At 46.8% G+C, this 26,654-nt stretch overlaps 2 protein-coding genes across 5 annotated transcripts in view; both read left to right on the top strand.

The window, feature by feature from the left end:
- COL16A1 (collagen type XVI alpha 1 chain) overlaps positions 1-3,631 on the top strand; it is a 144,096-nt gene extending 140,465 nt beyond the window's left edge. For all 3 annotated transcript variants that reach the window (XM_033956124.1, XM_033956123.1, XM_033956122.1), the window contains 2 exons: positions 1,239-1,316; positions 1,800-3,631. In XM_033956124.1, the coding sequence (XP_033812015.1) occupies positions 1,239-1,316; positions 1,800-1,996 (275 nt within the window). In that variant the 3' untranslated portion in view covers positions 1,997-3,631. The remainder of the gene's footprint in view (positions 1-1,238; positions 1,317-1,799) is intronic.
- Positions 3,632-10,230: 6,599 nt separating this feature from the next.
- PEF1 (penta-EF-hand domain containing 1) lies at positions 10,231-24,711 on the top strand. 2 transcript variants are annotated; one of them, XM_033955437.1, is made up of 5 exons: positions 10,231-10,382; positions 13,141-13,399; positions 13,986-14,141; positions 15,629-15,772; positions 22,761-24,711. In XM_033955437.1, the coding sequence occupies exons 1-5, from the start codon at positions 10,359-10,361 to the stop codon at positions 22,988-22,990; spliced, it is 813 nt and encodes a 270-aa protein (XP_033811328.1). In that variant the 5' UTR covers positions 10,231-10,358; the 3' UTR covers positions 22,991-24,711. The 2 variants fall into 2 exon arrangements, with proteins under 2 accessions (XP_033811328.1, XP_033811326.1); XM_033955435.1 differs by lacking the exon at positions 10,231-10,382 and adding an exon at positions 10,407-10,527.
- Positions 24,712-26,654: the final 1,943 nt, after the last annotated feature.

Here is a 26,654-nt window from a genome sequence, read left to right as displayed (position 1 = left end):
GATCAGGAAAGGAGCTGCCGCCGCTGCTGCATCTTAGGCGAGCAGGGCAGACTGCCACTGCCGCCGCTTCCTCTCACCTCTGCTCGAGTGAGCGACACCAGAAGAAGCATGAGCGACGCCACTGAAAATAGTGAGCGATCGCTCATGCGCTCACCTTAGAGGGAACACTAGTCCCGACTGTCCCTCCTCCCCATTCTGCTGAGTCATGTCAGAGGGAGTGTTAGGCAGTGCCCCGACTGTCCCTCCTCCCCATTCTGCTGAGTCATGTCAGAGGGAGGGTTAGGCAGTGTCCCGACTGTCCCTCCTCCCCATTCTGCTGAGTCATGTCAGAGGGAGGGTTAGGCAGTGTCCCGACTGTCCCTCCTCCCCGTTCTGCTGAGTCATGTCAGAGGGAGGGTTAGGCAGTGTACCCGACTGTCCCGCCTTCCCATTCTGCTGAGTCATGTCAGAGGGAGGGTTAGGCAGTGCACCTATTGTCCCTTCTCCCCATTCTGCTGAGTCATGACAGAGGGAGGGTTAGGCAGTGTCCCGACTGTCCCTCCTCCCCATTCTGCTGAGTCATGTCAGAGGGAGGGTTAGGCAGTGTCCCGACTGTCCCTCCTCCCCATTCTGCTGAGTCATGTCAGAGGGAGGGTTAGGCAGTGCCCCGACTGTCCCTCCTCCCCGTTCTGCTGAGTCATGTCAGAGGGAGGGTTAGGCAGTGCCCCGACTGTCCCTCCTCCCCGTTCTGCTGAGTCATGTCAGAGGGAGGGTTAGGCAGTGCCCCGACTGTCCCTCCTCCCCGTTCTGCTGAGTCATGTCAGAGGGAGGGTTAGGCAGTGCCCCGACTGTCCCTCCTCCCCGTTCTGCTGAGTCATGTCAGAGGGAGGGTTAGGCAGTGCCCCGACTGTCCCTCCTCCCCGTTCTGCTGAGTCATGTCAGAGGGAGGGTTAGGCAGTGCCCCGACGGTCCCTCCTCCCCGTTCTGCTGAGTCATGTCAGAGGGAGGGTTAGGCAGTGCCCCGACTGTCCCTCCTCCCCGTTCTGCTGAGTCATGTCAGAGGGAGGGTTAGGCAGTGCCCCGACTGTCCCTCCTTCCCATTCTGCTGAGTCATGTCAGAGGGAGGGTTAGGCAGTGCCCCGATTGTCCCTCCTCCCCATTCTGCTGAGTCATGTCAGAGGGAGGGCTAGGCAATGTCCTGAATTTCCTTTCTCCATATATGTACAAGGGGTTTCTCATTGCATTTTCTTGTATATTAGGTGAACCAGGTGTTAAAGGTGAAAAGGGAGCTACCGGTGTTGGTATGATGGGAGATGTTGGAGCAGCTGGGCCTCCAGGTAAAATGCACTATTTTTTATGTATTAGTCAGGTGGTATAATTAACTGTATACAGTATACTGTATATCGCGACCCACTTTGACTCAAATGGAAATCAGGATTAAATAAATAGTCAAATGCTGGCTGGAGAGGTATCACTGCTTGTGCCTAAAATCCAGAAGATATTTTGGCAGTCCCAGAGACATTAAAGTGTGTCCATCAAAGAATGAGAAACTCCGGTAATGTCCAGGGATGGTCCTGGTGCACCGTGAGTAATCTGTGAAGTCTTGTGTCTTCATCTTGCTACTCGGTGCCGCTCATATCATCGGCTAATCAGACTGTCCCGTTTGCATCTAGTCTAAAGCCATTCTGTCATAACCAGGTCAATTTCCGAAAGGCTCCCAAGGCTTGAGCTGAGCTCCAATAGACGGAGGAAGAGGACAAGTGACACAGGCCCTTTTATTTCTCATTTATCTTTCTCTTTATTTTCCATCATTCTCTTAGGACCGGCAGGGCCACCAGGCTATGGAAAACTGGGGTCACCTGGACCAATGGGTCAGCAAGGTATTCCTGGGATCCCGGGCCCTCCAGGCTCACCAGGGCAATCTGGCAAGAATGGACACTGCAACCCTTCAGACTGCTTTGGCATGATGCCGGCGGAGCAGTACCAGCCTAAAAGCATGAAAGGGCCGGGGCGATGAGCAGGCCGTTTGGGACACTTGGAGAAGAGACTTCACTGGGTCAGCCGGAACCTGAGCCTGACGCCAGCCTGTGAATTCTTTGTATTGTTAATATTTCTGTATACTTCTGTAGGGTTTTCCTCTCAGGATGGTATTTTGTCTACATGTCTGTTGTGTACACCACGGGAGTCACCTCACTGACTTCTGTGCTCAAGCTAAACACATTTCACGATGGTGCTTATAAGGCCTTAGCAGGACCAGTGTATCCTTTCTGCCTCTCTTGAATTTTCCTGTTTTATACTGATCCTCAGCTTCTGCCCAGAGGGGTGGCCTTGTACCTTGAAACTTATCTGCCACTACACACTGCATGAAGGACGGACACCAGGACGGACACATGCTTCTGCCTGCTGCTGCTGTGATCCGGGTTTTGATGACACAGGCTGAGCCTCTGACTTTCCAGTTCTGAAGATGCCTTTGGTTGACTTTAGTCCACCCGTCACCTTTTCTTCCTGTGGCTGTGGGACGGTGGGGGCAGCTCCAGTGTGAAAAGGGGGTTTTAACCTCAGTCTGTGACCATGGTTTATCATCTCAGGTTTTCCTCATTTTAGAAGGCAATTTGGAAGAATCTTTTAACAAACTCTTGAGGTGCTTTTCTCTTTCTATGTCCCAAACTACTCCCTCAGAGTAGAGTCAGTTTCAGCCTGCTCAGGAGGGCAGGATTTTGGACACAAGTAGAAACATGGGGAAAACAGAAGAACTGGGGAAATCAGGATTTGTATAGGGGAATGCCTCTCAAGTAGATGAATAGTCTAACAGTTAGTGCAGTGGCCTGAGAACCCGGGGAACTGGGTTCAAGTCCCACTGCGGCTCTGGGCAAGTCACTTAACCCTCCGTTGCTCCAGGTACAAAATAAGAGCCTATATATTATATTTAAACTGCTTTGATTGTAACCACAGAAAGGCAGTATATCAAATCCCAATCCCTTTCTTAGCCCAAGCTTTCCATGGGAGAACAGGTAGGAATCCCTAGTCCCTTTGTCCAAGTTGCAGTTGGTTCTCAATTGAATTCCCTTGAGTTTCTATGCTGGACATTGTATAAGTCTGGAAAGGTAAACCAGGATTTCTAATTTGAATATTTAAGGCGGTCAAGGTAATATTGTAGCAGGCAATGTGGTAAGTCAGTGTCGTTTGCAACAGACTTTGGAAAAGATTAAACTTAATGTCATATTTTCAAAGCACTTAGACACAGAGAGTCCCATAGTGTGTCTAAGTGCTTTGAAAACGAGCCCCTAGTCTCTAACTCCAACCCCTGCTTTTTCCTTAAGCAGGGATATCCCAAAAACCTCTTCAGTTCTTGCATGTTTGAATTTAGTTTCATTGCCAACAATGGGTTTGAAAAAAATATTGGATGTGTTTATTATGGTTTCAATGAAAAGCACAACCCCAAGAATATAATTTATAAAGCAATGGCTTGCCCTCAAATTCTGAGTGTTGGTTTGCATTCTTTGAAGCGTACATGTAGGAAACAGAGTCCCTATAGGCTGCTTTTGGGCATGACTTGACAGTGTCTGACTACAGCAGTGAACTCCTCCAGAGCTGCCAGACTCGGCTCTGGTGTCAGCTTTTGCACCTGTTCCAGGTTCAACTAAACCAGGGGTGTCCAATGTCGGTCCTCGAGGGCCGCAATCCAATCGGGTTTTCAGGATTTCCCCAATGAATATGCATGAGATCTATTTGCATGCACTGCTTTCATTGTATGCTAATAGATCTCATACATATTCATTGGGGAAATCCTGAAAACCCGACTGGATTGCGGCCCTCGAGGACCGACATTGGACACCCCTGCACTAAACTAAACCTTAAATTTATAGACCAGGTCTTCTCTACTACAATAAAGCTCAACTCGGTTTACATCAATTAAAAAGAAAGAGAATATAGGAAAGTACATAATTTTATAGTTTGGAAAATAGCCAAGTTTTTAGGGAAAAGTTGAAATGAACCTAATTGTCTTACCCTTAAATCAGGGGTGTCCAATGTCGGTCCTCGAGGGCCGCAATCCAGTCGGGTTTTCAGGATTTCCCCAATGAATATGCATGAGATCTATTTGCATGCACTGCTTTCAATGCATATTCATTGGGGAAATCCTGAAAACCCGACTGGATTGCGGCCCTCGAGGACCGACATTGGACACCCCTGCCTTAAATGGATATCATTCCATATTTCTGTTAGTTTGAAAAGATAGGATTTTCCCTAGTTTGCCAGCGAAAGCGATTCCTTTAAGAGAAGGGAAAGAGAGTTTCAGTTTTTGCGTGGTCCTAACAAAGTCCATTCCTTGAAAATTCCAGGAAAGAGGAACCAAATAGAATCTTGAAAGTTAAACGGGAACATTTGAAGAGAATCCTAGACGATATCGGAAGCCAATGAAGTTTGGCTAATAGTGGAGATACACATTCGAATTTACCTTTGCCAAAAATCAACCTAGCTGCGGTATTCTGAATTAACCGGAGCCTCGGCAGACTAGTTTTGGTTAGACTTAAACAGGGTAGTCAGTAGAGCCTGACCAGAAGCTTTTGTTACATTGCCTTACTTTGTCCATTTATTAAGCGTTAACTCCCTTTGGGGTCCTTTGATTAAGGTGCGCAAAAATGCTAAGGCATCCATTATATTCCTATGGGCATCTTAGAACATAAGAAGTTGCCTCCACTGGGTTAGACCAGAGGTCCATCGCGCCCAGCGGTCCGCACCCGCGGCGGCCCATCAGGTCCATGACCTGTGAAGTGGTTCCTGACCATTTCTGTAACCTACCTCTACTTCTATCTGTACCCCTCAATCCCCTTATCATTTAGGAACCTATCTAAACCTTCCTTGAACCCCTGTAATGTGCTCTGGCCTATCACAACCTCTGGAAGCGCGTTCCAAGTGTCAACCACCCTCTGGGTAAAAAAGAACTTCCTAGCGTTTGTTCTAAACCTGTCCCCTCTCAATTTCTTTAAGTGACTCCTTGCATTTAGCGCGGTTCGTGCACCTTAATCAAAGGACCCCTTTATGAAGAGATTCACAGTAGAAATAGCAAAACAATGTGGTGAACCTGGAGAAATAGGAAACGTATATGTTTATTTAGAGCATTTTTCAAGAAATTTACTCCAGGAAGTGTACAACAAGACCAATCTGAACACAGGCAATATTCAAATAATACATATTATGGCGTAGTATTCTATTTTTTTCTTCTTTATTTCTTTAATAATTCAAAGTACAAACTCTGAAAGGAAATTACAACATGTTTTACAACCAACTTTTTTCATTAGCAAGCAATAACAACTAGGTCAATTTCTTATAATTATACCCTCTTTTACTAAGGTGCGCTAATTGAATTAGTGCGTGCTAAACACCAACGTGTCCATAGACTAACATGCACGCATTAGAGTTTACCGTACGCTAATCGGTTAGCACACATTAGTAAAAGAGGGACATAGTCCACTATTGGGGAGGAGAAAAATCCATGGGAATGAGATAATTGTTCCTCCTATTAACCTGGGAAATAGAGCCGGATAGTGCAAGTAATTTCAATATTGGATCCAAGTTACTATGGTACACCCTGGGTTGCCATCGAAACACCTTTCCTCTCTAGAACAAACCGCAATTGAGCAGGATCAAAAGAGAGATATCTAGAACCTTGAAAGGTCAATTGATACTCTGCACCTGATTGACGATAACTAAGAAATTCCTTCCGCCAAATCTGTCCATCTTAAGACATCAGGAAATATATATGACCTGTTTAAAGTTGTAATATCATTTTAAGACCATCCCTTTGTCTTGATAAAAACCACGAATGTTGCTCGTCCAGAAAGTTCTGTATCTGATGATTCCAACAAAGCAGATACATAAGAACATAAGCATCACCTCTGCCGAGTCAGACCACAGGTCCATCATGCCCAGCAGTCCGCTCCCGCGCCGGCCCCCCAGGTCAATGACCTGTAAGTTATATATTATTTAAGACATTTTGCCTGTATAGTATCCCTTAAATCCCCTTTTCCTTCAAGAACTCATCCTACGATTTCCTGTCCTCTTTAAGGAGAGTGTGGCGTAGTGGTTAGAGCTACAACCTCAGCACCCTGATGTGGTGGGTTGAAACCCACGCTGCTCCTTGTGACCCTGGGCAAATCACTTAATCCCCCCATTGTCCCAGGTACATTAGATACATTGTGAGCCCATCAGGACAGACAGAGAAATGCTTGAAGTACCTGTTTGTAAACCGCTTTGAGTGTGGTTGTAAGGCGACAAAAAGGTGGTAATCAAGTCCCAATCCCTTTCTCTTTCCCCCTTTCTGTAGTTTCTTCAAATAATAAATCTTCTGTAATGGAGAAACATTAGACTCCGGTTTCTTTAAAATAGTAATCATGAAATTTTTGAAAAGATCTTGAGACATATATCTGGAAATAGGAAAATTGAGAATTCTTAAGTTTAAACTTTTAGTTTGAGTTTCGAGATTTGCAATGTTTCTCAAAAATAAAGCTTGGCCTGACATTTGTTGGGCTGTAACATTTTTCATCTTCAGAGACGTTTCTTCCAATCTTTCTAAGGCCACTGTTATGTTGCGGAGTTACCGTTTCAACTTGTTGCAGCTTAGTGGAAAGATTTAAGGAAACTGTAGGTTCTCAATGGCAGTCCGAGCGAGTGAAGAGTAACTGCTTGAGGGGGATACAACTTCCTGATCTCCAACGGCTGCTCCAGTTACGACTCTCCCTCACCACTGTGTGACGCCACTGGCACTAATCCCCCAGAAAGCACAGACAGTGTAATTAGCGTTGAAGGTGATGAATTAAACCCTTCCAGATTTGGTGCAAGACTCAAGTGCTCCTCTCCAGATGAATTCTTGAGACCCTTCGTGGGCGCCAAGTCATCCGTCACTCCTCCGGGTACTGGGGATGGGATGGAATGGGTTCTCCCGGGCTCAATGAGAAATCATTGTCCAAGCTGGGTTCTTCCCTCAACCCAGCAGCAGAACCACCTGCCATTGCTGTGCTGACTATATACGCTGTTATTACAGTCTGGCGTGGTGATGAAGGAGCAGAATTGGGTGGAGGGATTACCCTCTGCCTTCCTCTTCTCTTAGGCATTAAAGGGAACAAAATTCAGGCAATATTCTAAAATAATTTTCCCAAGAACTGGGAGCTCTCATCTACACACCCTGCTCAGTCGCCATCTTGTCCAAAAGTAATGGCATAAAATTCTACTTAAAATATACAATATAACATCTTAATAGACAGTAAAGGGTGGAGTAAAAGTGGAATATATACAGACAGATAAAACGGAGTAATAGCAGTTAGAAAATAAAGGGACCAAGGAAAGTTGCAAATGATCTCCCGTTAGAGTAGGAGATAAGCAAATGCTGCTACCGCCTGGGCCAGGGTGAAGAGCCAGGCTTTGCACCGAGTGAAGCCTTTCAGGGAGCATATTTCAGAGTGTTGGGGCTATTCTGGTGTCACATCGTCCTTTGGATACTCCCTGGGAGTACATTAGTGACCTTGGCAAGATCCTGTTCTTCAAGTACAATGCCCATTTCCTTTAAGGGCTTAAATTTAGTCCTGTATTCTACTGGTAGGCACTGAAGATGTTGCAAAAATGGTGAGATGTGATCAGTCTTTTCCTACCTCCTATGGTTGGTGCTGCAGAAATCTGAATCAATTGGAGCCGATGCAAACTCTTTGTAGCCAGACCAGTAATCCAGTCTTGACCTTATCATGGTGTGAACCACTGTGACAGGACTTCCCCACTTGATCTATGGAGAGAGGCAGCGTAGTTGACGCAAATGACGGCTGCTTTGAGTTGGGGGATCAGCGTAAGTGCTGAGCAAGGTTCCTGACTTTGAGGTCAGGAATGTGCCCACTTGTGTTAACGACCCACAGGAGCTCAGTTTTATTGGTGTCCCAGCAAAGTTTGTTGTTTTTAGGCTGTTCTTGAATTGGTGTAAAACAGGTAGTTAGTTTATTCAGGGCTGTGGGTAGGTCTGGTTCAGTGGGTATGAGTAGATTTAGAACTGAGTGTTTACCAGCTGAACCAAGTTGGCTAGTGGCTTGAGGTAGATCTTGAACAGAAAGGTGACAATATCAATGCTTGTGGTACCCAACAGGTCAGCACCCAAATCAGCCCAGTTTTTTGAAACTGATTTTAACTCCTAACTAGAGAATGACACGGAGACAAATTTTCACATCCCCTCAAGTTCTTTTCCTGGCCCTGCCCCATTCCTGCAAACTCTGTCCTCATTTGCACAAGCCACCAATGCCTAAGCTCCGTCCTCATCTGTACAAGCCTCAAACACTTTAAAATCATAAGTGTTCGAGGCTTGTGCAGTTAAGGCAGAGCTTAGAGGAATGGGACTGGGACAGAGACAAAACTCGTGGGGACAGGAAAGGGAAATTGAGTTCTGCAGGGACGGGGAAAAATTTGTAATTCCCTACTCCTAACCCCCACTCGCTTGTAAAGCACCCATGCCTAAAAAACTCCCTAACCCTCTACTTGTCCTGTTAGTCTGTTCAATTAGATTGTAAGCTCTACTGAGCAGGGACTGTCTCTTGAATGTTTTTGGAGGAGAGTATGGCGTAGTGGTTACAGCGCCCTGATGGTCTGAGTTCAAATCCGACACTGCTCCTTGTGATTGGTCAAGTCACTGAATGCTCCACAGCCCCAAGTACATTAGATAGACTGTGAGTCCTCTGGTACAGATAAGGAAAAAATGCTTGAGTACCTGCTTGTAAACCACTTATTCTCCTAGCATAAGCAGCCACAAATCGGTGATGTCCCTGACAGCTCCAATTGGTCGGATAAACTCTCCAATAGCTCTTCAATGGTGTGTGGTCTTTGTCATAAGGCGTATGAGGACAGACTTAAAGATCTCAATCTATATACTTTGGAGGAAAGGTGGAAGAGGGGAGATATGATAGAGATGTTTAAATACCTATGTGACTTAAATGCGCATGAGTTGAGTCTCTTTCATTTGAAAGGAAGCTCTGGAATGAGAGGGCATAGGATGAAGTGAAGAGGTGATAGGCTCAGGAGTAATCTAAGGAACATAAGAACATAAGCAATGCCTCTGCTGGGTCAGACCTGAGGTCCATCGTGCCCAGCAGTCCGCTCATGCGGCGGCCCAACAGGTCCAGGACCTGTGCAGTATCTATACCCCTCTATCCCCTTTTCCAGCAGGAAATTGTCCAATCCTTTCTTGAACCCCAGTACCATACTCTGCCCTATTACGCTCTCTGGAAGCGCATTCCAGGTGTCCACCACACGTTGGGTAAAGAAGAACTTCCTAGCATTGGTTTTAAATCGGTCCCCTTTCAACTTTTCTGAATGCCTCTTGTTCTTTTATTATTCGAAAGTTTGAAGAATCTGTCCCTCTCTACTCTCTCTATGCCCTTCATGATCTTGTAAGTCTCTATCATATCCCCTCTAAGTCTCCTCTTCTCCAGGGAAGAGTCCCAGTTTCTCCAATCTCTCAGCGTATAAAAGGTTTTCCATCCCTTTTATCTTTTTTACAGAAAGGGTGGTAGATTCGTGGAACTGTCCCCCGGAAGAGGTGGTGGAGATACTCTGTCTGAATTCAAGTGTGGAACAGGCATGTGAGATTTCTTAGGGAGAGGAGGAGATAGTGGATGTTGCGGATGGGCAGACTGGATGGGCCATTTGGCCTTTATCTGCCATCATGTTTCTATAACCATAAAGCTCTATGACCTCAGAATGCAGGTGTAAAGAGCCTTAGCCAATAGGAAGAGGAGATGCAAATGTTACGAGCCTTATCCAATAGGGAGAGGAGGAGATAGTGGATGCTGCGGATGGGCCATTTGGCCTTTATCTACCATCAAGTTTCTTTGTTTCTATAACCATAAAGCTCTATGACCTCACAATGCAGATGTAAAGAGCCTTAGCCTATAGGAAGAGGAGATGCAAATGTTAAGAGCCTAAGCCAATAGGGAGAGGAGGAGCTAGTGGATGCTGCAGATGGGCCATTGGGCCTTTATCTAGCGTCATGTTTCTCTGTCTATTCCCCTTAAGGAGACGCTATAGAAATGCTAAGAAGCTGTTGAAGTCTGGACTCTGGAGCGCAGGAGGAGGGGAACAGCGAAGCTCTTGCTCCGTCTTGGGCTGTGCTAGGAGCCCCTCCCCTTCCCCCTCAGGGCAAGCAGCCCGCGCCGCTCTAGCTGTGGCGCATGCGCACAGGGTGCCACCTGGCCAATGGACGTAGAAGCCAGTCTGCGCTGCAAGCCAATGGGCTACAGAGAGGAGGGCGTGCCGCCGACGTCATAAGCGTGGTGGCGCTAGTCAGGGCTGCAGCCAATCCGCTGAGGGGTTAAGGGGCTCGGGACGGGACGGTTGACGTCAGAAGCGTCATGGCGAGTTACCCGTACGGACAGGTAGAGGAGGCAGAGCGAGCGGCTTCCGGGTTCGGCTGGGGGGCGCTTCCTTTTCTTTGGGGTTCCCCCCCTCAAACAAGACCCCCGGCACATGCACAGAATGTCCTTTTCACTTGAAAGCCTTAGATTGAAGTGCAGCAAACAGGTGCCCTGTGGGTGAGAGGATGGTGGAGGGATGGAGCTCTCTCCTATGAGACAAAATCTGGAGTGGAGTAGACGGTACAAGTGGATCGAATTTTCACTCCGTCAAAAATGACAAAGACCAGGGAAAGCCAATAGGAGGAATAGGAACGCATTGCCAGAGGTTGTGGAAAGAGCGGATAGTGTAGCTGGTTTTAAGAAGTACCTGGAGGAAAAGTCCATAGTCTGTTATTGAGAAAGACATGGGGGAAGCCACTGCTTGCCCTGGATCGGTAGCATGGAATGTTGCTACTCTTTGGGTTTTGGTCAGGTACTAGGGACCTGGATTGGCCACCGTGAGAATGGGCTACTGGGCTTGATGGACCATTGGTTTGACCCAGGAAGGCTGTTCTTATGCTCTTATGTGAGCCAAGTATAGGATAATCAAGCCATTGTGATATCACTGATGAGGTTGGCTCTGAGGCATTATGACATCACAATCTCAGCTCTGGAATGTTGCTCTCATTGGGATTCCAGAATCTTGCTATTCTTTGAGATTCTTGAATGTTGCCACTCCTTGGGTTTTGGCCGGGTACTAGGGACCTGGATTGGCTACCGTGAGAACGGGCTACTGGGCTTGATGGACCTTTGGTCTGACCCCGTAGGGCTATTCTTAGGTTCTTATTCTGCTTCTGAAATCAAAACGGGTAGATTTTAATCTAAAAAATAGAAGTAAGCACAGAGTTTGTTTGTGCTCTGTTCTTTGAGCATTAGGAGGGAATGTCAGGTGACATCATTTGCATCTGTTATCTTTGGTCAATGCAAATTAATGCCAGAGAGAGTTCTGAGAATTGATCCATAGGATTGTTCTGTTTCTACAGGTCTTAACATTGCCATTACTGTTTCAGGAAGAATATACAGCAGAAAGAAGACAGTAACCAGGGGACCCTAGACATCCTCTGTTCGGTCATACCATAGTAAAAATACCTAATGCCCTGCAAGAGCTTCATCATAATGATAAATGGAATTGGTAGAAGGACACCAACTGGATCCAGATTTGCAGGACAGGACTAATCTAGTCCTGTGTATACCCTAGTTGCATGCAGGGACTTGTAATCATCCTTTTGTTAGAAAATGCAATGGAGCTATCAGAATTACAACTCCAGGTCTGAATTAAAGAATGACATGGGGACAGAGCTAAAGCCTGCCGGGGACAGGGACAAACTTTGTTCTGATATCATTCTCTCTGAGCTTGAGACTAGTATCAACATGAAAACACATCTTAGACAATTGGCAACTGAATTAAGTGATTAAAAAGAATTGCAGAAGTTGCTTTGGGATTTAAATGAACTACTTTTTGTGTCTCGTCTGCCTTTCATGTGGCAACAAGAGTATTGTCTGTTGATCAGACTCCTACTGTCTTCAACTCTTCTGTCATATGCCCAGCTGATCAAGCATCTTACTGTTACTGCAACATTTAATAGGCACTTATTTTACTTTTCTCTTCTATACCCATGTCTGAAAGACAATCCAATTACCTTCCCAGATGATGTAAAAACATAGGCAACTGAATGTTTGGGAAGGTTGTATCAAAACTGGATAGAAATGGAAGGCTCTGTTTGTGATTTATAAACAGTTGTACAGAATATTGTCCCTTTTTATACTTTAATAAAAAAGATCTAAATGTAAAATAAGTGTTCAAGGCATGTGCAAATGAGGACAGAGCCTGTGTGGGAAGGAGACAGACTGTTGCTGTGTCATTCTCTAGTCTGGATTAACTCCATCCTGTGAATCTGGATCCAGTTGGCAGCCTTAAATCAGTACTGCACATGTGACTTCCCAAGAGAGATGTGGCAGTTGTTCCAGGATTATTAGGGGATCAGAGTGACTGAGTAGCTTCTTTAAGGGGCAGAGGTGGCATGAACCTGAGGCAGCTAGCTTAGCAGAGTTTAAAAAAGGTTTGGATAATTTCCTAAAACAAAAGTCCCTAAGCCTTAGAGAAATGCATGACGACTTATTTCTAGGATAAGAAGCATAAAATCTGTTTTATACTTTTTGGGATCTTGCCAGGTACTTGTGACCTGTATTAGCCACTGTTGGAAACAAGATATTAGGCTTGATGGACCTTTGGTCTCCCAGTATGGCAATTCTTATGTTGTTCATATGAATATTCCTGGGGACATTCTGCTGAACCTGAGACCATGAAAGGCAGATTGTGCAACACTTTTTGGTTTGTCTACTGCTTAGGGATTGTCGCTATAGGATCTCACTGAGGTCTATACTCGAGGGCTGATATGTGCTCATTTATGGATAAAACTGGGACTCTTTTTAAAAAAATTTTTTGAATAGACACAGAAAGATGTTGATCCTCAAGCAGCCTTGTGAAAGTGTGGTTCCATGATATTAATACAAGCAGGCAGTGAAATGCCATTGCAGCTGTGTGCTGCTGAGGAAAATGTTTTAGGAAACAGTTGGGTGAATTCTTAAAATATGAAGAAATAACTAATAAGGAAATGCTAAACAGACATAGTGTTTCCAGTCAGCAGAAAAGGGATCCTCCTAAAAAAATGTCTGGTGGTGCATGTGATTGGATCTCTGTCTATTTCATAAATTCCCTTGTTTTGCATTTTCTCCCCAGGGTTACCCTGGGTCAGGAGGACAAGCTCCAGGAGCTCCACAAGGCAATTACTATGGTGGCCCAGCACCTGGAGGACCTTATGGAGGACCTTATGGAGCGGGAGGAGGAGCATATGGCTATTCTACACCAGGGGGCCCACCCTCAGCTGCTCCTGGTGGACCTTACAGTGGGCCAGCACCCGGAGGGCCTTATGGAGGACCATCTACTAATCCATATGGTGCAGCTCAACCAGGACATTATGGACAAGGACCTGCAGCAGGTGAGTGCAGCATTTCTGGCTGCCATTTGAGGTATGGAAAGCACAAAGTGGAAGACTTGTGTACAAGACCAGGCTGCAGACAGGATAGAAGTGCGTGAACATGCTTGTTGTAGCCAATGTTTGCTTTCTTCATACATATGAGTTTCAGGTTACTTGCTCGTTTTCAAGGGGGAAACATTTCTTTCTGCTTGGGATGTATACCACCCAGCAAAGCATACTCTGCTACATGCCTTTCTGTTTTGAAGTTATGCTCTTAACTGTGTGTGTTTTCAGTGGGCTGTGGTTGCTATATTAACAGACCTGTTTGTCACAATCAGTTAATGTCTGGCATTGTCATGTGGTCAACTGCTATCAATAAGTATTTAGCAGGGTCACATTATTTATTCTAAATCTGGACTTAATCCCAAATATGTTTCTGTAATTTGTGTTGTCTGACATTACGTGATTGCTCCAGCTAGAACAGATTGGAATTGAAGCAGTTTACAGTTGTACAGTACAACAAAAACTTTACTTTTATTGATTTACAGAATATTGGACCAAAATTAATATTGATCTTCTATAATGTCCGGTCTCTTCTTCCCTACAGGTGGTATCCCACAGGGTGTGGACCCGGAAGCTTTCTCTTGGTTTCAGACGGTCGATTCAGATCGCAGCGGCTACATCTCTTTAAAGGAGCTCAGACAGGCTCTAGTCAACTCCAACTGGTCTGCATTCAATGAGGAGACCTGTCTGATGATGATAAGTGAGTCCAGCGTCCCTCCAAATGGCTTAGTTTGTGTATAATAATATAATAGGTAAAGCAAAGAAACGAAATATTTGTAACCACTATTGCAGTTGTAGCTTATTCAATCCCTGGTTGCAAAAGGGAGAAAGAAACAGAGAAACATGATGGCAGATAAAGGCCAAATGGCCCATCCGCAGTAAACCATTATCTCTTCCTCTCTCTAAGAGATCCCACGCCTTCTTGAATTCAGACATGAAGTCACATTTCCAGCGATTTGGAATCTATGCTAAATGAGTAGCAAAGGCTGAAACAGACCAATCTGGTTCCTTACTTTCTAACTGGATAAGAACATAAGAACTGCCATCTCCGGATCAGACCTTCGGTCCATCAAGTCCGGCGATCCGCACACGCGGAGGCCCTGCCAGGTGTACACCTGGCGTAATTTATAGTCCACCATATCTTTATATGCCTCTCTTAAGGAGATATGCATCTAGTTTGCTCTTGAAGCCTAGGACGGTCGATTCCGCAATAATCTCCTCTGGGAGGGCATTCCAGGTGTCAACTACTCTCTGAGTGAAGCAGAACTTCCTGATATTAGTCCTGAACTTGCCCCCCCTTAGCTTCATTACATGTCCTCTAGTCCGTGTCAAATTGGACAGTGTAAATAATCTTCTCTGCTCTATTTTGTCGATTCCTTTCAGTATTTTGAAGGTCTCGATCATATCCCCACGCAGTCTCCTTTTCTCAAGGGAGAACAATCCTAGTGTTATAAGTCTATCCTCGTATTCCAGTTTCTCCATACCCTTCACCAGTTTTGTTGCTCGTCTCTGCAACATAGAGAGAACAGGGTAAGCTGCTGGGTGACTAAAGAACAAAGCATATTGTCATATTCACTTTCTCACATCAAACTGCATTATCCAGTGATGTTTATCTGTAAAAATTTGAATTTTCCAAAAACCTAACGCACTTGGGTTGGATATGTTAAGGTCTTTGTTCGGGTTTGGGGGGGGGGGGGTTGCAAGACCTTAGCAGTTGAGGACGACTGTAGTTCTTTTCCAAATGCTAACAGGCCACAAGGCTTCCAGAGAGCAGTCTCCCGGAAGAGACTGTTAGCATTTGGAAAAGAACTACAGTCGTCCTCAACTGTTAAGGTCTTGCAAAACCCCCCCCCCCCCCCCCCAGACCCGAACAAAGACCTTAACATATCCAACCCAAGTGCGTTAGGTTTTTGGAAAATTCAAATTTTTACAGATAAACATCACTGGATAATGTAGTTTGATGTGAGAAAGTGAATATGACAATATGCCTTGTTCTTTAGTCACCCAGCAGCTCACCCTGTTCTCTCTATGTTATCCAGTTAGAAAGTAAGGAACCAGATTGGTCTGTTTTAGCCTTTGCTACTCATTTAGCATAGATTCCAAATCGCTGGAAATGTGACTTCATGTCTTATTTAATACAGTGTTTGCCAACTGGCCCAGAACTCACCTTTTGTCCTTTCCCTGCAGACATGTTTGACAAAACAAAGAGCGGCAGGATGGATGTATTTGGATTCTCGTCCCTGTGGAGATTCATCCAGCAGTGGAGGACTCTCTTTCAGCAGTATGACAGGGACCGCTCGGGCTCTATAAACGCTGTGGAACTTCACCAAGGTGAGGATTGCGCAAAAGGACCCTTAGAAAGCTTTATCCAGGGACCCTGAACTCAAAAATCTTGGGCCTCATCTTCAAAGCATTTATACTCTTTGAAAGTGGGCATAACTTTTCCTTAAAATTTCACCAAACTCTTTACATTTCGGAGCATAAAAAGTGGATGGATTTAGGGCAGACTTAGCCTTGATTTTCAGCACTAGGTCCTAAATTAAGCAAATGAATGACAGATCTAAATTTATGCAAACAATTAAAAATATCAAATACCAAAATAGCGGTTTGCTGTTGGTTGCTGAAGCTTTGAGGCTTGGTGGATTATTTAAAAGTTCTGCCACTATATGTCCGGGAATCGGTTCCAGGTTCATTTTCTTGAAAGAACTCAATATAGCCATTAGACTAATTCTGTTCATCTGGTGTCATTCAGATTTCTGCCATAGCTGGTGAAGTGCTTGTGACACTGGGCTCCCGCTTTTATCCCAGGACAAGCAGGCAGCATATTCTTAACGCATGGGTGACGTCACCGATGGAGCCCCGATACGGACACTTTTAACTAGAAAGTTCTAGTTGGCCTCACCGCGCATGCGCGAGTGCCTTCCCACCCGACGGAGGAGTGCGTGGTCCCCAGTTTCTTCGTTTCCGCGGAGCGAAGAAGACGCATGTGTTTTCAACGGCCGTTGAAAAACGAGTTTCTGCCTTCCCGCTCGCTTAATTTTTTCCGTTTTATTCTCTTTCTTTTCTGATTCCTTATTTTTACTTTTAAAAAAAAAAAAAAAACTCGTCGAGTTTTCTTTATTTTTCTGGCCGGCCCCGGCGGGGCTGTTGCCACCATACAGGCCTCCGGATTCGATTTTGCGGAGGCCGTGTTTCCCTTCATGCCCCCTCAACTGGGCTTTAAGAAGTGCCAGCGGTGTGCACGCCCGATCTCTCTCACTGACCCGCACAATTGGTGCCTGCAGTGCTTGGGTCCAGAGCATCGGGCTGACACCTGCACCCGCTGTGCTACGCTTAAAAAGCGCACATTAAAAAATAGGCAGATCCAGCAAAATATTCTGTTCGGTACCAGATCTGCCATGGAACCTGCCGCGACGTCGACGGCAACTCAAAAGTCGGCACCAACTACGTCGACACCACCTGATCCTTCTTCGGGGTCGCTGGCCCCAGGTAAGCCGGCTAAGAAGCCTTCCACTTCCCTGGAACGCCCTCCTGCCACGGTCGCGACGCCGACCCTTCCGGCACCGCACCGACCCCGTAAACGCTCCGCTCCGATATCGGTGAGTGCCTCGTCATCGGCCTCCTCATCGCCGGAGCGTAAAGCGGCACCTATGGTACCGAAAAAGAAAAAAGCGGTACCGGTGCCTCCCCTGGATGACCGCATCGCGGCCATACTCCAGACCCAATTACAAGAGCAGCTGCAGCAACAACTACAACAACTGTTGCCGGCATTGCTGGCCCCGCACCTTCCGGTACAGGACCGGTCCGAGCCTCGCACTGTCCCATCGGTGTCGACCCCCTCGGTACCGATTAATACTTCCATGCCGGTGCTCTCGGCTGAACCACACCTTTCCCAATCTACGGTGCATACCCGTACTGATGCCGACCCTTCCCGGTCCCAGGAACAGCACCGGTCTTCCTCTCCCGGTACCGCCTCAGTGCGCTCAGGCAAGTCTCTCTCAAAGACCCGCCATACTGAGCCTTCCACACCGATGTCCCGACGTGCACACCCCGACATCAGGGACCCGGACTTATGGGAAGAATCCCCGCACGGTACCGAGGAGGACGCTTCGTCAACCGACGAAGAACCCTCGATGGCTGACACCGTTTCAAAACCGGAACAGTCCTCTTTCTCCAAATTCCTTAGAGAGATGTCACAGCTCTTTCCATCCCCTTAGAGTCCGACTCTAAAAAGTCTCAGGCTTTTCTCGATGCCCTAGACTTTGAGCAACCTCCCAAGGAATTTCTTAAGTTACCCGTCCACAACATCTTACGGGAAACTTTTTATAAAAACTGGGAGACTCCCCTCACTGTCCCCGGGGCCCCTCGCAAACTGGATAGCTTGTACCGGGTCATTCCAATCCCAGAGTTTGACAAGCCTCAATTACCCCATGAATCTCTCCTGGTGGAGTCCACCTTGAAGAAAACTCAGGGTTCCAGTGTCTATGCCTCCACCCCTCCTGGCAGAGAGGGAAAAACTATGGATAAGTTTGGCAAGCGCCTTTTCCAAAATGCAATGTTGGCCAATAGAGCTAACAATTACACCTTCCACTTCTCCTTCTACATGAAGCATCTGGTGCAATAACTCTCCTCCTTACAAAAATACCTTCCTGAACGTAAGGTCCCCCTCTTCCAGCAGCAAATTTCCAGCCTACTCCAACTTAGGAAGTTCATGGTACGCTCCATTTATGACTCATTTGAGCTGACCTCTAGAGCATCTGCCATGGCTGTTGCTATGCGGCGTTTGGCCTGGCTGAGAGTCTCTGACCTTGACATTAACCACCAAGACCGCCTGGCTAACGCACCTTGTCTTGGTGATGAACTCTTCGGGGAGTCCCTGGACTCAACAACCCAAAAACTCTCAGCGCACGAGATCAGGTGGGATACTCTGGTGAAACCTAAAAAGAAGACTCCGCCTGCTCGCCCCTACAGACAGCAGTCTTCCTACCAGCGCAGGTTCTTGGCCAGACCTCTCAACCCGCCTCAACAGCAACCTCGCCATCCTCGTCACCAGCATCAACCTCAGGCTCAGTCCCAGTCTCATCAACCTGCCAAGCCTCTTCCTCCATCAAAACCATCTCAACTCTTTTGACTCTTTTCTCCAGGGCATAGCCAGTCTCCCACCATCATTGCCTCTTCCTCAACCTATCGGAGGACGCCTACAGCTCTTCCTCAGCCGTTGGGAGATCATCACATCAGACCAGTGGGTCCTCAACATCATTCGCCACGGCTACTCTCTCAACTTCCAGACTCTTCCACCAGACAATCCTCCCATAGAGTCTGCTTCTCACTCCTCCCAATCCCTCCTCCTCCTGAGGGAGGTCCAATCCCTCCTTCTTCTCAACGCCATCGAAGAGGTACCTTCAGACCAAAGGGGTCAGGGATTCTACTCCCGCTACTTCCTGGTTCCCAAAAAGACAGGAGACCTCCATCCCATCCTCGATCTCCGGGACCTCAACAAGTGTCTGGTCAAGGAAAAGTTCAGAATGCTATCCCTTGCCATGCTTTACCCTCTTCTCTCTCACCACGACTGGCTATGTTCCCTAGACCTCAAAGAGGCCTACACTCGCATTCCAATCCATCCGACTTCCCGTCGCTACCTCCGGTTTCAGATACAGCACCATCACTACCAGTACAAAGTGCTACCCTTTGGCCTCGCATCATCGCCCAGGGTGTTCACCAAATGCCTTATTGTGGTGGCGGCCTTTCTCAGGTCTCACAACCTCCAGGTGTTCCCCTACTTGGATGATTGGTTGGTGAAAGCACCCACGTCTCCACTTGTGCTACAAGCCACTCAACTCACCATCTCCTTCCTCCATCTCCTGGGGTTCGAGATCAACTACCCCAACTCGCATCTGCTTCCCACACAGCGACTTCAGTTCATTGGAGCCGTTCTCGACACCACTCTAATGAGGGCGTTTCTCCCCTCCGACCGCCAACGAACCCTGCTCCACCTCTGCCGTCAGGTGCTCCTTCATCACTCCATTCCAGCTCGGCAGATGATGGTCCTCCTGGGCCACATGGCCTCGATGGTCCATGTGCTTCCTCTGGCGCGACTCTACCTCAGGACACCTCAATGGACTCTAGCCAACCAATGGTCGCAGACCACGGATCCTCTTTCTCATCCCATCTCTGTGACATCGTCTCTTCAATGGTGGTTGAACTCCTCCAATCTTTCCAGGGGTCTACTCTTTCATCTACCCCCTCACTCCATGATCATAACCACAGATGCCTCCCCCTATGCGTGGGGAGCTCACCTGGGAGATCTTCGCACCCAGGGACTCTGGACCCCTCAGGAGCGTCAACATCACATCAATTTCCTGGAACTCAGGGCCATGTTCTATGCCCTCAAGACCTTCCAGCACCTTCTCTACCTTCTCCTGTGCACAGACAACCAAGTTGCCATGTACTACATAAACAAGCAAGGTGGCACCGGATCTCCCCTCCTCTGTCAGGAGGCCCTCCGCATCTGGACCTGGGCCACGGCCCACAGTCTCTTCCTCAAGGCTGTCTACATCCAGGGCGAACAGAACTCCCTGGCCGACAATCTCAGCCGCATCCTTCAACCTCACGAGTGGACTCTGGATCCTCCCACACTCCGCTCCATCTTCGCTCGGTGGGGCACTCCTCAGGTGGACCTCTTTGCAGCTCCTCACAACCATCAGCTGCCCCTCTTCTGTTCCAGACTCTTCTCTCCTCATCGTCTGGCCCCGGATGCATTCCTGCTCAACTGGACGGACCGGTTCCTCTATGCCTTTCCTCCACTGCCTCTGATGTTGCGGACGTTATTCAAACTCCGCAGGGACGGAGCCACCATGATTCTCATCGCCCCTCGGTGGCCTCGTCAACACTGGTTCTCCCTCCTGCTTCAGCTCAGCTCCAGAGAACCCATTCCTCTTCCTGTGTTTCCTACTCTACTTACACAGCAGCATCAGTCTCTACTGCATCCCAATCTGTCCTCACTCCACCTGACAGCTTGGTTTCTCTCGGGCTGACCTCTCCAGAGAATCTGTCTCAGCCGGTCCGTCGTATTTTGGATGCCTCCAGGAAACCAGCCACCCTCCAATGTTACCATCAGAAGTGGACCCGGTTCTCCTCTTGGTGTCTCCTACATCACCACGATCCCACCTCATTGGCGGTGGAAACTGTACTGGACTATTTGCTCTCTCTATCCGACGCTGGCCTCAAGTCTACCTCAATCAGAGTCCACCTCAGTGCCATCACTGCGTTTCATGAGCCTATCCTCGGAAAACCTCTCACGGCTCATCCCCTGGTTTCCCGATTCATGAGGGGCCTCTTCAATGTCAAACCACCTCTGAAGCCTCCTCCAGTCGTCTGGGATCTGAATGTGGTTTTATCTGCCCTCATGAAACCTCCTTTTGAGCCTCTTGCCACAACTTCGCTCAAATTTCTTACCTGGAAGGTGCTTTTCCTCATTGCCATCACCTCTGCCAGGAGGGTTAGTGAGCTGCATGCACTGGTTGCCGACCCACCTTTCACTGTTTTTCACCATGACAAGATGGTTCTGCGTACCCATCCTAAATTTCTTCCCAAGGTGGTCTCGGACTTCCACCTCAACCAGTCCATTGTATTGCCTGTCTTTTTCCCTAAGCCCCATTCTCATCCTGGGGAACAGGCGTTGCACACGCTGGACTGTAAGCGTGCCCTTGCATACTACCTTGACCATACCAGGGCTCACCGCTCGTCCCTTCAGCTCTTTCTATCCTTCGACCCTAACCGTCTAGATCGTCCTGTCTCTAAACAGACGCTTTCCAACTGGCTTGCTGCCTGCATCGCGTTCTGTTATGCTCGGGCCGGTCTCTCACTGGAAGATGCTGTCAGGGCCCACAGGGTCAGAGCTATGGCCGCTTCTGTGGCTTTCCTCCGTTCCACTCCCATCGAGGAAATCTGCAAGGCTACCACTTGGTCCTCAGTTCACATGTTCACTACTCACTACTGTCTGGATACCTTCTCCAGACGGGATGGACACTTCGGCCAATCTGTGTTACATAATTTATTTTCCTAATGGCCAACCATCCCTCCTCCCTCTCGGTTAGCTTGGAGGTCACCCATGCGTTAAGAATATGCTGCCTGCTTGTCCTGGGATAAAGCACAGTTACTTACCGTAACAGGTGTTATCCAGGGACAGCAGGCAGATATTCTTACGTCCCACCCACCTCCCCAGGTTGGCTTCTTAGCTGGCTTATCTTAACTGGGGACCACGCACTCCTCCGTCGGACGGGAAGGCACTCGCGCATGCGCGGTGCAGCCAACTAGAACTTTCTAGTTAAAAGTGTCCGTACCGGGGCTCCGTTGGTGACGTCACCCATGCGTTAAGAATATCTGCCTGCGGTCCCTGGATAACACCTGTTACGGTAAGTAACTGTGCTTTCATGACCCTCCACATTCCAGATATCTAGAATCCCTTTTTCTTTACCTTTCCTATTGCAAAAGTAGCTTATTTGGTTCAGCTGAAATCACGGGGAAGTCATGAAGTATTTTAGAAGCTGCCCTGTCCCTCTGTTCCCTTATCTAGTTTCCTACAGGAGAAGAAGATCCGTAATGTTTAATGGCTACTGATGCAGGAAGGAGGGTATTGAAAATTGTCATAAGTTGCCATACAGACGGAAGGAAGCCACCGGCAAGGTTATTTACAAACCAAATCTAGGCCTCTGAAAGTCGCCATTAAAAGGCTGGGGGAACTGCAACAGGGGTAAAGAACAGTTCAAGGATTACATTACATTACATTAGGGACTTCTATTCCGCCTATACCTTGCAGTTCAAGGCAGATTACAAAGAGCTAACTGGACATTTCCAGTGAAGTTACAACAGTTTTTTTTTTTGGGGGGGGGGTTTGGTTACAAGGGAGGAGAGGTACCTGGATTAATTCTGGAAGAACTTGCAAATTGGATATTAAATTGACTGTACGTTACTGTGTGATATAACAAATAGATTACAGTTAGAGTACAAATAAGATTATGTTACATTTCAGGGATCTGAATACTTGATTGGTGTTTTGGGGAGGAAAAGATTATTTAAGTGGAGATTATTTAGGATGCAGCCACTCCACCTCTGTGTACCTCCCACATAAATCTAGTCCGAATTTTCAAGCGTTGTGTATACAGCCAGACCTGGCTAGGACTTCTGTATAATCTGCCTCCGTAGCTTCATCTCGAATATTTGCATTTTTTTGTTACTGTTCGTTGATGCAACAAACGAAGCCTATTGAAATGGTGAGATTTGCTTATTTTTTCTGCCTTTTCTCATTTCTTTCTTCCAGCGCTGTGCCAGATGGGCTACAACCTGAGCCCCCAGTTTGTGCAGTCTCTGATGGCACATTACTGCCGAAGTTCAGCCAACACTGGTGTGCAACTGGACTGTTTCATCCAGATGTGTACACAGCTGCAGAGTATGTCGGAGGCATTCCGGGAGAGAGATACTGCTATGTCGGGCAGTGTGCACCTAAGCTATGAGGATTTCCTAACAATGACTACTTCTCGCCTGCTCTGATCATCTCTGCTGAGGAAGCAGTAATGCCACAGAAGAATCTCGGAGTCGTTTATGGGCACACCAGTGATTTCCCCCCCCCCCCCCTTTGATCTCGCTAATTACCCGTATGTCCTTCAGCTGGGACCAACTCATTGAAGAGAAGATCTGTGCTTGACTTCAGTGAGCAGATGGAGTAGCAGGGGCCAGCCACTCATGCCAGCTGCTGGGCTTTTATCATGAAATTTGCATATATTTTTTTTAAAGTTTAGAAGCGCTATGTGACAGTGCATGCTAACTTTATCCACGACAATACTCAATCTCTTATCAGTCAGAAAACTACTGCCATGTCTGGCGAGTCTGAGCTTCTCAGAAATGACTGTGTAATGTTGTGTCATAGGCCTAACAACCACTGTGAAGGGCTGCCAACAACTGCAAAGCCAAATCTTCTAAATGGGCTGAGCTGAGGCCATTGTTCCAACCAGTTTAGGGGATCTGGGGTTCCATTGGTGAGGTTTACTTTGGGTTGAACCATTAAAAAAAACACTTTTTTCTCCGCTCAGACCTCATCCAAGGCTCTTAGTTGAGTCAGTAGTCTCTCTTCTCTCTCGTCTGTTCCTTAGTTGCTCGCTTCAGCAAAGCAGAAAATCCTGTTCGGAACAAAATTCAGTAGCTGAAGTATAAGAATTGTCACTGTTATCAGTCAGCCAGGTTTCCGGGCTGTGTGCCATTCTGCTTGTTATGCAAAAGCTTTGCTGGTGTAGCGCCTCTGTCTGCTCCAGCAGCTGGGGAGGGTAGTAACAGGCTAGCCTCAAAGCCTTCCCCCCCTCTTCTCTTGGAGAACCAGTGCTCTGGACCATGACAGCAGGGAACCTTCAGCAGAGTCAAGTTCCGTTAAGACGTGAGCACTTTACAAACACCTTCTTTCTTAAGCCCAAATTTAGCATTTTCTTGTGTTGAAATGTCCTGTTGGAGGTCTGGGTGGAGAGGGGACATTCCAAAACACCCCAAGTGCCTGGTAAACTGAAATCTATAAAAGGTGTCAAAGCTCCGATCCCCTTTTCTTTGTTGCTATGAGTGGAAGTGGTGATGCCCTGGTTTATTCTTTTTGCCAGCTGCTGTTGCGATGCGCAGTATTTGCATATGGTAAAATCCCAGAAGGCGTTCCACTGCTGAGTGTGTGTGAAGCCAGCAACAGCTGTGACTTGTGTGCTGAATATTCCTAAGCCAGCAGCTGTATCCTGGTTGTAGGAGTTTCTTTTTATAGTCTGCTAACATAGACCAGTACTGGGAGTTATTAATCACGGTCGTTAATTGCTCTCATACTTCTGAAGTTTTCACCTTGCTGGGCTTGTAAATTTAAATGTGGCAATACTGCAATAAAATAGCTGGAAATTAATATGACTTTTTAATGATGATTTAATAGAAAGCCTAAAGCAGAAGGAGCCGGGTTCTTCTTATTTAATTTCTGAATGCTGACTGCAAGCCTGAAAGCTATCAAAGTGGTGATGTACATTCAGGTAAAGCATGGATTGAGTTGACCTTATAGCTAAGAAGTCTCTCTGTTTTAGATAGGTGAACATCAGGAGGATGGATGGATTGAGACATCCGGGTTGCTTTCACTGGAAGTAAAACCCAAATATCTCAATTGTCTTCCTTTTTCTGGAGCTATGTGGTAACCCTAGGTCTGTCTGCTACTGTCTGTTATTTCTTGTTCTTTGTGAAGCCCTTGTGCCTCTCTCCAGTTCAAACTTGTTTGGACCCTGCTATATTTAATCATCTTTAGAGTGTCTGTCTTTTGGTCACCTAAAGCTTTTCCTTAGAAGTGAACGGAAGCACTGGCGTGTTGACTGAACAGAAGTTAAGAGATTGGCCAGCACAGTCTCCTGACGATAAATATTCTTAATGGATCTGTGGCTTCTTGTTAACTTAAAATAGGTTTCCATGTGGATAAACTAGTACCACACATTTCAAAGAAAATTAAAAGCCCAATTAGAGTATCCACAACAGAAGAAAGCTTCCAGGAACCAAAGTGCTTCTGAGTTGCCAGGATCAGCTGCAGAACCCCAGAGGCCACCTGCTCTTCTTAAATGGCCTTGTTTCTCCTCCTGTGGAAAGCAGGTGGGGGGATTTTAAAGTGCAGTCCCTTTGGGCACCCTCCATGCCCCTAATCCTCTCCTTTTTGGGTGGATACAATGAGCAGACGGGGAGTTTTATTTGCCATGGTGGTGGAAGGAAATTGCCAGTAGCCCCTTTTTACATCTGGCAGCAGTAAAAATAAAAAAGTTCTGGAATTGTTCTCCCCATAGATTACCTTCAACACATGTACAGATTGTTAAGCTAATAAAGTTTCCTGAATCTGAATGGAAGACGGGAAAGGTGCTGGGGTGAGTGTGTATTTGAGCAGATAACAGGAATGGAAAGGGGGTGAGAGAGGACCCCAGGGTGGGTATACATTCTCTTCTGTGAACATCTTCAGCGAAAGATGACAAGAAGTATGGTTGCCGACATTATGGCCAGATTTATACAGTCTGTGTCCTGCAAATGGCAAAGGACAGATGAACACCAGGCCAGCATCAGGCTTATATCACTTTATTACTGTATGCTTTGAGTGAGGGTACAGTCTTGGGACAATATAACTGGCTCTACATGGCATGATGGTAAATTGCCAACTAGCGTTCGGTTACGTCCCTTCCGGATTCCATATGCTAGGGTGTTCAATCCCAACCCGCAGTCCGGGTATTGCAGAAATTGAAAACTATGGAATCCTTCAGGGACTAACAGAAGATTATTGAAGGTATAAATCTAATCTTCCATTTCATCATGAATGACGATAACCTACACAAAATGGCAGATGTGGCTCTGGCTGCCTTGTTGGTTAATGGAGAGTCTCGGGCAGCTATTTGTCCTCCCTCAGGATCTGTCTGTGCTGTCCTGGGTGCTGAAAAGGTGAGCTCACTTCTCCAGGTTGAAGACATCTGGGTTTGTGAATCCATGAGCTACTCCTATCTTAATACATTTGTTGTTTAAATGAGGCATATCACTCTTAAGTATAAAATTAACTTTAAAAGGAGAACGGATGTTTTTAAAAGGCTAATAGTGAGATTAGCAAACGTGCAAAGGAAACAGATATGATTAGAAATTCACATGAACCAATCCTTCCCTAGTGCAGGCTTCCCAAATCTGCTCCTGGGGGGGCACTCCAGCCAGTCCGGTTTCAAGGATATTCACAATGATTCTTCTACCTAGAAGAAGGTTTAGGCTGGTTTGGGGGATAGAGATCCCGGTCAAAAAGGGCTAGGCTAGGCAGGAATAGCGCCTAGGAATGTATTAGGTGCAACTGAGTTGAGATTAGAGGAGTGCTAAGAATGAAAAGCACTTTGTTCCCCCCTTTCTACATCTAGCATAACCTGCCTCGTGCAATGCTATGCAACCTTGCAAACAAAGAAAGGGAGATGGGCTAGATCTTGTGCAGCTTGGGTAAATCAGAGCGACTACTAGCGTGCTGAGCTTGGGTAACTCGAGAAGGGCATTGCTAGGAGAAAAACTTTATTGCCCTACTCTTCGTAAAATATTATTTTGTAATTTGTATTATGGAAGCCTAGGAGAAGAGGCCAAGAATAAAGGCTTGTATTTTCTTAGCAGGGTTTAAAAAAGGCTTGGATCATTTCCTAAAAGAGAAGTCCTT

This window comes from Geotrypetes seraphini, chromosome 8, assembly GCF_902459505.1.
Source record: "Geotrypetes seraphini chromosome 8, aGeoSer1.1, whole genome shotgun sequence".
NCBI lineage: Eukaryota > Metazoa > Chordata > Amphibia > Gymnophiona > Dermophiidae > Geotrypetes > Geotrypetes seraphini.
Note: the sequence above shows the minus strand (reverse complement) of the source record. Positions and strands in the feature narration are given on the sequence as shown.